Source organism: Amblyomma americanum, chromosome 3 (assembly GCF_052857255.1).
Source record: "Amblyomma americanum isolate KBUSLIRL-KWMA chromosome 3, ASM5285725v1, whole genome shotgun sequence".
Classification (NCBI taxonomy): domain Eukaryota; kingdom Metazoa; phylum Arthropoda; class Arachnida; order Ixodida; family Ixodidae; genus Amblyomma; species Amblyomma americanum.
The window spans coordinates 39618178-39631435 of NC_135499.1; the positions used below are offsets into that span (position 1 = coordinate 39618178).

General features: G+C 49.2%; 1 protein-coding gene across 1 annotated transcript; it reads left to right on the forward strand.

Annotated features, from left to right (window-relative positions):
• Positions 1 to 262: 262 nt before the first annotated feature.
• Positions 263 to 1190, forward strand: LOC144122918 (uncharacterized). The gene is made up of 2 exons (XM_077655879.1): positions 263 to 544; positions 628 to 1190. Exons 1-2 carry the CDS (start codon positions 347 to 349, stop codon positions 904 to 906), a joined length of 477 nt encoding a protein of 158 aa, XP_077512005.1. The 5' UTR covers positions 263 to 346; the 3' UTR covers positions 907 to 1190.
• The last annotated feature ends 12068 nt before the right edge of the window (positions 1191 to 13258 follow it).

A 13258-nucleotide genomic window follows, 5' to 3' on the forward strand; every position in this document is an offset into this window, starting at 1 on the left:
TCCAGGTATGGCTTTTTTGCGTGGTGCGCTCGTCGGCGACAGCCAGCTGAAATTTCTGTGCAGTTCTCGCTTACGGCTTTCGCCGTTAGTGAGAACATGCACTTTCAGCTTTAGCGGCCACGACGCAATCAGCCTAGCTGAAATGATTCGAGAGATATGCTTTCGGCACGCCTCGATTTTGTTGTCCTATATGTTGGCGGCAACGATCTCGACAGAGGGGATGACCCGCGAGAAATCGCGAGCCACATAAAGGTACGCATTTTATCTCAAATTTCGCTTCCAGCCACATAAAGGTAGGCATTTTATCTCAAATTTCGCTTCATGAAGTGCTGTACCGCTTACCTACATGTCTTGCGCATTCCAGGACCTCGTTTTGCTGCTGCAGGAGAACGTGGCCAGTGTCGTGCTGGTCTTCAAAGTCTTGCCACGCCATTTCGATGAGCCACGTAAGGCGCAATTTGAGGACCGCCGGCGTCGCCAGCTGAACCGCCGTCTGTCAGCCACGCTGAAGCGCTTGTCGGGCGTGCACATTCTCAACCCCGAGGTAAGGGTTGAACAACATTTTCGCAAGTTTTCTCGAGCAGAACTCACCAAATTGCGGCGCTTGTAACGTAACTTTTTTTGCAGCATCGTTTCCTGGATGCTTCTGGCAAGCCGATGCTGTCCTTGTTTGCCGCAGACCGATATCACGTGGCGAGAGACCGGGGCATCGACCAGATGTCAAAGATTATCGTCGCGGCCCTCGTCAAGATCTACGGACCAGGGATAGCGTCGGCTTCAAGGGCAAGACCAGGAGAGGTGTACGTCGTGCACCGGTGTCGTCGGTGCGGAGCCAAAGGGCACAAGACGGACCACTGCTGGGCCTACTGCTCACCGCGCCGCCACGCCGCTGCAGGTCGCGGTTGAAGTGCTCCTGCAAAACGGCCCTTTTTAGGGCCACCTCATTGTTTCCTGGCAGATCGCGAGCGTCCCGTTTCGTGCCCGTATTCCCTCTCTGTCGAAATCGACGCCAGACATCAAAATCGCGCGGTGTGAGCTAGTAAATCGCTGGTAGAGACAAAAACTCGTGCTTGTATACAGACTTACCCATCTCTAGTGCGCCTTTGTTTATTTCCGTAGGCACTACTCGCGCTTTGTAGAAATCGACGCCAGCCGCGAAATTTTACATGTTAGACCTCGCTACAGCATTAGCGCAGCGTGCCTTCGTCTCTTTACGTTCTAACTTTTATGCAGCGCACCTTTGTTTGCTCGTTACTTTTGTTCTTTTCAGTCGTTTCCTGAATCCGTCCAAAGAGCCGGGCTAAATGGATGATTATGTAACCACATGGCGATTGCACTGCACACAGCACGACTTTGGTCCCTGTGTTTTTAAATAAAAACATCAGATGTCGAAGGTCATGGTCGTGTCCGAGGATGGCTTCCACAGCTGGGGCCTAACCATAGGGACCGCACACGCTTTGTCGTCGTTGCCAAGTGGAGAGGCCCAAGATGGCTGGCATCCTTAATAAAGATCCCTTCTCGGGGCCGCTTTAGTGTTTCCTGGCAGATCACGCGCTTTCCAACCTGTGCACATGCTCTCATTTCCAATTAAAAAGGTCCTTTAAACCCTGCAGAAGGCATGAATTAGCAAGTGCTAATAACAAGATGTTGCATGGTACTTGAACAATAGCGGCTACAATGACAAAGGTGAAGAAGTGCTGGAGTTACACGGAAATAAAACAGGTTGGGGGTGCCCACATAACAACCTGAAATGGATTTGGACAGGACTCCTAGTTAATTGCATTTGGAAGAGAAAGACAAGGTTTAATTTTGCAGTGTAAGCTTGCTTCTCTAGAACGAACAGAGAACGTTGCCTCACACTGCTTGCGCCACCTTCCTTGACCACATGAAAAAAAAAAACACAGGATGCACCTGGGAAACTATTTGCGGAATCTCCGCCCCCCCCCCCCCCCCATTCAGGAGGGAAGGGTGGGGGGGGGGGTGACGGCCTCCTCTTTGTCGGGCTCGGCGCGACGCACGATGGACAAAACGGCGAAAGGAAGGGGGCTGTCAGTGACGCATGTTCCGCGCTCTTCGCTTAGCCAGCGTACAAGTCCCTTCGACAGCCTGAAATGCCTTCGGTGGGCATCGTCACGCATGTCGAAAGGATTGTCATGCACGTGCGACCGCCGATAACATTCCTTGCAAGCTTATTCATTGCCGTGAAAATCACGTCCGCCCCGTATCTCGCCCCAATTTTTTTGAGCCGGTGTGAAATTCAATGGATGTATGGAATGCCCACCACTTGTCTACGTCCACCGTCCTCTTTTTTACTAGCATGGGCCTCCCTCCTTTGAACAGGATCCTTTCGGAGATCTGAGCCAACTCAGATCAGGATACCCGGCTTCTTTCAGCCTCTCTACCTGCCCCAGGGAGCTAGCCTCCGCTCTGTGTGTACAGGATTTCCCAAGAGCTCTTTTAAGCATGAAGTCGCTATACCCGCCTTGACGAGTGTGGAATGCCCCTAACTGACGTTCAAGCGAGGTTTTTTTTTTTTTGTCCTAGGGTGATATTCCCAACAGACCCTGCTCTCTAGATAATGGATCCTGAGGTATAAAAACTTTTTTTTTTATGGCGTAAGGGCATCTATGGCCAAATACGCCTTGACACAAGGTATTTTCTTTTTCTCAAGGTGGGGTCAAAGACCCATTTCCCAAGCATTTCACCCTAAATAAGCCGAGCGCCAGACCAGGGAAAAGCTTGTACCCATTGTATCCCCGGTGGGTACCCGGCGGCACTGGGGATCGAACCCCGCACCTCCCGCATGCGAGGCGGATGCTCAACCACTTGGCCACCGCTGCGGTCAGTCTAAAAACTGTAGGGTAGCTGAGCTGGGTAGTTCGAAGGTCAATCTCAGGCCACTAGCTGTATCTTTGAAGATTTTGACGACGTCCGGAACTGCCCTGGGAGAGTTCGACTTAAGAATGATTAAAAAATCATCGACGTAACGGAACACCTTTAGCGCGAGGTCAGCAAGATTTTGTGCCAGTTCTTGATCCATCCTGCTCAAGTAAATATCGCTCAAAACGGGTGCCACACGGGAGCCGATGCACACACCCGATTTTTGGACGTACACCTTTTCGCCCCGCCCAACAACGGTTGACTCTAGGTAAAATGATTGACTCTCCAGGAAACTTTCTATGGAAACCCCCGCACCCCGCCACGAACACCAACTCGTCATTGTCTTTTACAATGCAGTCTTTCACTCTCTTCATGAGCTGAGCATGGGGTAGCGAATAAATAAAGTCCTCCACATCGATGCTGAAGGTAGAGTACTTTTTCTTATCCAGCCCAGACAGGTACTTAACCACACTTGCGGAATTGTTCACCAAGAAAGGATCCGAAAGCTTGAGTGAGCTCAAATGTCGCTGTAGAAATCCCGACACAACATGCTGCCAAGTGTTGCGCTCGGATATGATTGTCCTGAACGTTCAGGGAATGTAATTTCACACCGGCTCAAAAAAGTTGGGGCGAGATACGGGGCGGACGTGATTTTCATGGCAAAGAATAAGCTTTCAAGGATTTGTAGTGCTGTGCGAAAGAAGCTCGAGCCTGAGAGCAATCGTGCTGGAGCTGAGTGCTCGATAGCGCAAAGACAGAAAACCAGGCTCACAGAGTGTAAGACTGGAGTCGTATACGAAGTCCCCCTCTCGTGTGGGAAGAAGTACATCGGCCAGACGGGTCGATGTATTAACGAGATGTTAGCAGAGCATCGCAGGTCGTTGAAGGGCGCACCTTCCTCTAATCTCGCCTTGCACTGCAAAGAGTGCAAAGATTGCTTCCCACGATTGAACAAGACCAGCGTCTTGTTTAAACACAGGGATCAGGTTTGCAGGGAGTTGGTGGAAGCGTACCAGATCAAGAAGGAATCAGATGACTGTGTAGCATCACCATCTGTAGGCCTCATTGATGGGGAGATACCTTTTTTGCGCAGTTTCTTTAGCGCAAGCAGGCGGTGTGGAGCGCTAGCTTGGCAGGAGTGTGCCTGTGAGTTCGCTGCTTGTTTGTTTTGTATCTTGTCTCTGACGATGCGGAGATTGCTTTTAGGTTGTGATCAGTGGCATCACGTTACATGTGCCAAGATGGTGTGTGATAGGGTTTGCGCTTTCGGGTTTTTAGCATGTTTTTCGCGGGATGAAGATGCATATATAGGCCTTTTTTCCTTGAATAAAAAATCGGTTGATAGTCTGCGCTCGTGTCGTGCCTTCTTGTTCTCTGTCTTCGTTTCTTTGCGCAGTTAAACATGTTACATACCCAGCTCCAGTGCGCCTTTGTTTATCTCCGTAGCGACTACTTGCGCTTTGTGGAAATCCACGCCAGCCACGAAAATTTACATATTAGACCTCGCTACAGCATTATCCCAGCGCAGCGCGCCTTCGTTTCTTTGCGTTCTAACTTTTATGCAGCGCACCTTTGTTTGCTCGTTACTTTTGTTCTTTTCAGTCGTTTCCTGAATCCGTCCAAAGAGCCGGGCTAAATGGATGATTATGTAACCACATGGCGATTGCACTGCATACAGCACGACTTTGGTCCCTGTGTTTTTAAATAAAAACATCAGATGTCGAAGGTCATGGTCGTGTCCGAGGATGGCTTCCACAGCTGGGGCCTAACCATAGGGACCGCACACGCTTTGTCGTCGTTGCCAAGTGGAGAGGCCCAAGATGGCTGGCATCCTTAATAAAGATCCCTTCTCGGGGCCGCTTTAGTGTTTCCTGGCAGATCACGCGCTTTCCACCCTGTGCACATGTTCGCATTTCCAATTAAAAAGGTCCTTCAAACCCTGCAGAAGGCTTGAATTAGCAACTGCTAATAACAAGATGTTGCATGGTACTTGAGAAAAACAATAGCGGCTACAATGACCAAGGTAAAGAAGTGCTGGAGTTACACGGAAATAAAACAGGTTGGGGGTGCCCACATAACAACCTGAAATTGATTTGGACAGGACTCCTAGTTAATTGCATTTGGAAGAGAAAGACAAGGTTTAATTTTGCAGTGTAAGCTTGCTTCTCTAGAATGAACAGAGAACGTTGCCTCACACTGCTTGCGCCACCTTCCTTGACCACATGAAAAAAAAAACAGGATGCACCTGGGAAACTATTTGAGGAATTTCCGCCCCCCCCCCGCCCCCCGATTCAGAAGGGGAGGGGGGGGGGGGGTGACGGCCTTTTCTTTGTCGGGCTCGGCGCGACGCACGATGGACAAGACGGCGAAAGGAAGGGGGCTGTCAGTGACGCATGTTCTGCGCTGTCATTAGGACGAGCTGCCCGGCCTCTCCGCGGCAGCTCCCCTTTGAACCCCCCGCCTGTTCAATCGGAGGCGGGCGACGGCGGGGTGGTGCTGAAAAGGAGCGCCCTTGGGGTCAAGTGCCCCCCCCCCCCCCCCCCAATAGAGACAGAGACGGCCGAGCGCTTTGAATCTCGCGTATTGTTCGCGCCCGAACCGAACAAGACGCGGCGCGCGGCTGAGACCAATTTGAGTCAAACCAGGTCCAGATGTGGCGGTGGCCAGCCGGTTTACCGGCTTCGGGCTAAGCCGCGCGCGAGCAACGCGCAATTCCCCTGGAAGGTCAAGACAAGCGGTCATGCGGGCACAGCGAAAGCGCCTCGCGACAGACGATCTGGCGACACAGCTAATTGAATACAGCGGGAGCGGCCGATCGTCAGCGAAAATCAGTCGCACGTGTGCGCGCGATATGCAGATATGCAGCTAGTGGTGCTCTTGTAGCGTGTTTCGTCTTTGTTATTGTTTGCATAGGTCGTGATCGCTTATGCATCTTTTTCGAACCTCAAACGTAGTACTTGCCCAGAAGATGGCACGATCAAAAATGGCAGATGGCAAATGGGGCAAAAAGAGAACATTAAAAAAATAATCGCTTCACTAGCAAGAAGGACAGTGGTAAACCGGCACGATAAAGCGCAAGCTTCACGAAACCTGGTGAGAGGATCGGTGGTGAATCCTTAGATGTAGACGGCTCAAGTACAACTGGCTACGTCTCATCGACTTTTCTCTTCCCTGCAGCTTCATGCAAGATGTTGCTGTGAACAACATATCTAATACACGTGCAGCAGGGGATTCCTCCTTTCTGTTTTGTTCATACGCTTCGATCAGTGATTTGATGCTCCCCTGCTCCACGTGTTTTATAAATACTGTCGAAAATCGTACTCGAATATAACAACTTCGAATTCATCAATCAACACTATTCACAAATTAACGGCACAGCCATGGGTACAAGGATGGCCCACACCTACGTCAACATCTTCATGCATAGTAATAAGTTTAAATTTTTGAAAGATTGTCCCATTAAGCCCACCCTATACAAACGCTACTTGGATGACATCTTTTTAATTTGGACTGACACACCTCGTCCACCCCAACATATCTTTCACTTACACGTGCGCCCACACCACAATTAACTTCCTAGATGTTGAGATTTTGGTAAACGAAAGCTCACTCACCACCAGTGTATCCAGCCCGGGGGAAAAAAGGAATAACGAGGGGAGGGAGGGCATCCGGGCCCTCAAAGCAACAATAACAGACTTTGGCGGAGTCCCGGAGCAGATAAGAATCATAGATGCATGTACTGCCCGTGCCGCCGGCCAAAACGAGCAAACAAATAAACAATAAATTCAGACAGGGCAGGAGACGTTCCAGGAGCGTCTTCGGTACGAATAGTGAAGGCGGAATCAGCGGCGCAGTTAGCTTAACTACACAAACGTGCACTGTGCATGAAACACACACACAAAAGAAAAAGAAAAAAGGCGGCAAAACATACGAGTTCGCTAAAGTGTCCTGTGGGGGGGTAAAGGTGAATGGCAGGAGCATTTAATCAAGGGTTCTTGGTTCTTCAATTGCAACCCGCTCGACAAGGTGGTACGTCGAACTGGGAAGACAGGGGTGGGGGATGAATTAAGAGCTTTGTGTAAGCGGACGGGCAGCGAAGCTTGAAAAAGATGCCGCTGGCGGCAAACGACCGAGGTTTGACGCGCCGGCACTCCTAAGGTCAGCACTGGCTCTGAAAGGGGCGATGGAGGTCAATAAACCCGGACTTTCATTAATGCCGTGAGGAATTGTTACAAATTTGTAAATAAAGTACGACTCCCGTTGCTCTCTTTGTTGTGGAACCCACCCTGTAGGACTGTGAACTTAATTGCATCAAATGGGTCGTTTTTCTCATTAATATATGTGTTCTGACAAAGGGATGATGGGTAGGAATAAGATATTTACTTATGCAAGAGTGACTAGCTATGCGCAAAAATTTCCGTGTTTCAATTTTCAAAACTGCGAACTTTGACCGCAGCGTCCCGGACAAATAATTCCAACTCCCGACCGCGTTTTTAAATTCATTCTAAACGGGGTACGTGTTTACTGGTACCTGCAGTGGTCGGCTGCGCAACTATATATATAAGCTATCGCGTGCAGCTGTCATATTATAAAAGAAAATCCGCACAAAACAAAAATTACGCAGCAACGGGCTGTGGCGAATGATTGCGCGCAATATTTTTTCGCGGGTTAGTGAAACGAACAGTTTTGTTTTAAATCACGAGAGTTGTATCAAAAGCCTTTATATGTCGTCATTAATTACGATAGGTACGACGACACAGTGAATAGGAGTTTATATAGACTGTCGTCCTTCAAAGACCCAATGCTTTTCTCCTCCAAAACGTCGTGTAGAACAAAACCGGACCGCCAAATTTTGACACGGTTGTACGAAATTTCTGCACTAACGAAAGCTATAAGTGTAGTCTCCTGCATGTAGAGAATGTAGAATACAAGGAAAAATTATAATATGTATGCTCTAGGTCAGGTTCATAGTCCTACAGCACTCGATTGTAAATGCAGGCACTCGATGGAGCGCTGATAGACGGGCGTGGTCACCTGTAGGCGCATTTGCGTGGCTTTGCATGGATAGTACGTGTTTAACCTCTCAGGTCTGCAAAAGCTGTATCGGGTCCGCCAGGCAGTGGCGATTATAATAAATGCACAACGAAGCGCGCCGTTCGAGCGCACTAAAATAATACACCAGCAGTTCAAGGATATCATATATAATAAAAATATAGAAACGCGCATGCAGTGTGTGAAAGCGCGGCGCATCAGGTGCGCTTTTTGAACCCGCGCGCGCTGTCAAAAACGTGGGGAATTCCGAGAAAAATCTAGGGAATATATACTCTTCCCAACCAAACATGACGTCATTAAAAGTCACGTGACCATGACGTCACGTGACGTTTTAGGCGTGACGTCACATTTTGTTTGACCAATCAGCGTTTCCAGCTCACCTGCCCGCAAAAGCTTGTTCCAATACTCCCAAGTAGACGGCTACTTAGACGTCTAGCCGGACAGCCACAAGCGTTTCGGTGCAGGCGGACTGGAAACGCTGATTGGTCAAACAAAATGTGACGTCACGCCTAAAACGTCACGTGACGTCATAATCACGTGACTTTTAATGACGTCGTGTCCGGTTGGGAAGAGACATATTTTCCCTAGGGTTTTCTCGGAATTCCCCACGTTTTTGACAGCGCGCGCTGGTTCAAAAAGCGCACCTGATGCGCCGCGCTTTCACACACTGCATGCGCGTTTCTGTCCAGAATGGCGTCAGTGTTTCCAAACCAGAGTGAACGTCAACCTGAGCACGGTGATCATGATCGACGTTGCGGCGTCTGCGACAAAGTCTTCACTCAGCGGAAAAACATGCTGCAGCATATGAGGATGGTGCACAAGTTGGAGACGAAAGGAGCCTTTCTCCACTGCGACCAGTGCAGCAGCCTGCTATCAACACTCGAAAATTTGGTTCATCACTACAACGTGGCGCACAAATTCCCAGCCGAAAATCTGCAACTGTCCTTTGGGAACGACAAAGGTAAGGAGACATGTTTGCAACGCGACGTGCATGAATTTTCCTGCGCTGCCTCTTTGGCTTTTTTTTGTTTGTTTTGTTTTAACGTTCTTAGCAAGTCTGTGCGAATGCATCTATATATGTGCGCAGCGGGCGAATTTACAGCTTTTTGCAGCGAGCTAAATCCCGCATTTTATTTTTATTATATATGATATCCTTGAACTGCTGGTGTATTATTTTAGTGCGCTCGAACGGCGCGCTTCGTTGTGCATTTATTATAATCGCCACTGCCTGGCGGACCCGATACAGCTTTTGCAGACCTGAGAGGTTAAACACGTACTATCCATGCAAAGCCACGCAAATGCGCCTACAGGTGACCACGCCCGTCTATCAGCGCTCCATCGAGTGCCTGCATTTACAATCGAGTGCTGTAGGACTATGAACCTGACCTAGAGCATACATATTATAATTTTTCCTTGTATTCTACATTCTCTACATGCAGGAGACTACACTTATAGCTTTCGTTAGTGCAGAAATTTCGTACAACCGTGTCAAAATTTGGCGGTCCGGTTTTGTTCTACACGACGTTTTGGAGGAGAAAAGCATTGGGTCTTTGAAGGACGACAGTCTATATAAACTCCTATTCACTGTGTCGTCGTACCTATCGTAATTAATGACGACATATAAAGGCTTTTGATACAACTCTCGTGATTTAAAACAAAACTGTTCGTTTCACTAACCCGCGAAAAAATATTGCGCGCAATCATTCGCCACAGCCCGTTGCTGCGTAATTTTTGTTTTGTGCGGATTTTCTTTTATAATATGACAGCTGCACGCGATAGCTTATATATATAGTTGCGCAGCCGACCACTGCAGGTACCAGTAAACACGTACCCCGTTTAGAATGAATTTAAAAACGCGGTCGGGAGTTGGAATTATTTGTCCGGGACGCTGCGGTCAAAGTTCGCAGTTTTGAAAATTGAAACACGGAAATTTTTGCGCATAGCTAGTCACTCTTGCATAAGTAAATATCTTATTCCTACCCATCATCCCTTTGTCAGAACACATATATTAATGAGAAAAACGACCCATTTGATGCAATTAAGTTCACAGTCCTACAGGGTGGGTTCCACAACAAAGAGAGCAACGGGAGTCGTACTTTATTTACAAATTTGTAACAATTCCTCACGGCATTAATGAAAGTCCGGGTTTATTGACCTCCATCGCCCCTTTCAGAGCCAGTGCTGACCTTAGGAGTGCCGGCGCGTCAAACCTCGGTCGTTTGCCGCCAGCGGCATCTTTTTCAAGCTTCGCTGCCCGTCCGCTTACACAAAGCTCTTAATTCATCCCCCACCCCTGTCTTCCCAGTTCGACGTACCACCTTGTCGAGCGGGTTGCAATTGAAGAACCAAGAACCCTTGATTAAATGCTCCTGCCATTCACCTTTACCCCCCCACAGGACACTTTAGCGAACTCGTATGTTTTGCCGCCTTTTTTCTTTTTCTTTTGTGTGTGTGTTTCATGCACAGTGCACGTTTGTGTAGTTAAGCTAACTGCGCCGCTGATTCCGCCTTCACTATTCGTACCGAAGACGCTCCTGGAACGTCTCCTGCCCTGTCTGAATTTATTGTTTATTTGTTTGCTCGTTTTGGCCGGCGGCACGGGCAGTACATGCATCTATGATTCTTATCTGCTCCGGGACTCCGCCAAAGTCTGTTATTGTTGCTTTGAGGGCCCGGATGCCCTCCCTCCCCTCGTTATTCCTTTTTTCCCCCGGGCTGGATACACTGGTGGTGAGTGAGCTTTCGTTTACCAAAATCTCAACATCTAGGAAGTTAATTGTGGTGTGGGCGCACGTGTAAGTGAAAGATATGTTGGGGTGGACGAGGTGTGTCAGTCCAAATTAAAAAGATGTCATCCAAGTAGCGTTTGTATAGGGTGGGCTTAATGGGACAATCTTTCAAAAATTTAAACTTATTACTATGCATGAAGATGTTGACGTAGGTGTGGGCCATCCTTGTACCCATGGCTGTGCCGTTAATTTGTGAATAGTGTTGATTGATGAATTCGAAGTTGTTATATTCGAATACGATTTTCGACAGTATTTATAAAACACGTGGAGCAGGGGAGCATCAAATCACTGATCGAAGCGTATGAACAAAACAGAAAGGAGGAATCCCCTGCTGCACGTGTATTAGATATGTTGTTCACAGCAACATCTTGCATGAAGCTGCAGGGAAGAGAAAAGTCGATGAGACGTAGCCAGTTGTACTTGAGCCGTCTACATCGAAGGAATCACCACCGATCCTCTCACCAGGTTTCGTGAAGCTTGCGCTTTATCGTGCCGGTTTACCACTGTCCTTCTTGCTAGTGAAGCGATTATTTTTTTAATGTTCTCTTTTTGCCCTATTTGCCATCTGCCATTTTTGATCGTGCCATCTTCTGGGCAAGTACTACGTTTGAGGTTCGAAAAAGGTGCATAAGCGATCACGACCTATGCAAACAATAACAAAGACGAAACACGCTACAAGAGCACCACTAGCTGCATATCTGCTATAAAAGTAAATACTTCCAACAATACATTATCTTTTAGTATGCACCGTTTACTTGCCATACATACACACACACAAGCAAAAAAAAACACGCCATAATGAAGAAAACCGCGAAAAACAACGATAAACAAACCGGCCTCCGAACTCCACTTGCCACTTTTACACGCCAGGGCGCGTGGCACATTTCGGCGCGACATCTGAACCGCGCTGTGTGTGTCTTGTGTGTCCCTCCTGGTCTCGCATGGGCTCCCGCCTCGAAGCCACTTTTCGGCAGAAAGAGTCAGCCTTCGGGCTCGAATATTTTGGACGACATCCGGGCCATTGTCCAGTGCCTGCTGCAGCCGGATTTTGCCAATCTACGGACACCTAGGCATATTGCCGGCTGACTGCCGGCCTAGCCATCGAGCTCGACCTAGCTCGTCACCTCTCCGCCGGGAACTGAGCGCCCAGGGACCCGCACAGATGGAGTACGCCGTGGAAGGCGAGAAAATATCACCGTCGGAGCTCGAGGCCGGAAAATGGGAAACCATTCTTCGTTACCGCGACCGACAACGAGGCCTGAAGAATAAAGGGCCCGCATCAACCGACGACGAGCCTGCGCAGGGGCACGGCCAAGGCAAGTCTAATTCCAATTTTCCATCGCGAAAGAACGGGAAGAAGCTATTTGCACTCAGCAAGAAAGCCCTTCTCCCGCGCTTACCGACCGACGACTACAAAATCGTCTGCCGACCACAAGGTTGGAATCTGAGGGACTTTGCGCCCGGACTACTACTCTTCTGCGCCTGCGAGGTGGCCAGGCTGCCGTATGATACGGTGAAGAATGAAGACATTATCAGAGTCAATACGGCCAACAACACCTTTACGCTATGCACGCCCGATCGTCAACGGGCGACTGCATGCGCCAATATTGAAAAACTGAACCTCCAAGATCAAACCTACAACGTAACGTCGTACGTGGCGGCGCCCGAAGACTCGGTAAAAGGGGTCATTTACAACGCCTACGCGGGAGACTCGCCCGAAGCGGTTCGCCAAGGCTTCGGAAACCGAAACGAAGGAATAGAAGTTGTGGATGCCCGAAGGATCGGGAAATCCAGAACAATACAAATCACCTTTTTTGGAAAGAAGCTACCCAGCCAAGTAATCTATCAGTGCGGCGTCTTTCGGGTCCACCCCTTCAGGGAGCAACATGAGGTATGCTACAACTGCAGGAGAGTAGGACACCGGGCCGATGTCTGCTACAAACCTACAACGAACCTTTGCCGCCGCTGCGGAGAAAATCACTCGCCTCCACCTGAGGGAGAACAGCCAACCTGCCAACCCGTATGCATCGTCTGCAACGGGGGCCACAACACAGGCAGCCGGAACTGCAAATTCCGGCTGATCAACAAGAACAAACAAGGAACGCCCCATGGCAACCAGACACCCAAGCAAGGGGACAACGACTCATCACTACACGGACACCAGTCTAGGCCCAGGAAGAAGGAACACGGTGCTACCGGAAAAGGAGGAAGCCACAGCCGGAACAACTCCAGCTCCTTCCCGCCCCTGGAAAACCCTGCAGGGAAAGACAAGAGGAGCTCAAGCCGCGGACGCAGCGATAGCCGCTCCAATAAAAAGGTGAGCTGGCCAGCAGAGGCCTCCCAATCTATTGACGCTCGAGAGAAGGAGTTTCAGATCCAACTACAATCCCGAGACAGAGAAATTGCCAGCCTTAAAAAAGAGTTGGCTGACATTAAACGCCTGTTACAAGCGCATCAGGTACAGAATGCCACTGCGGCTAGAATGCCACCCACCGCGTCCCAGGATTCGACCAATAATGCGATGGAAACAGACGCTA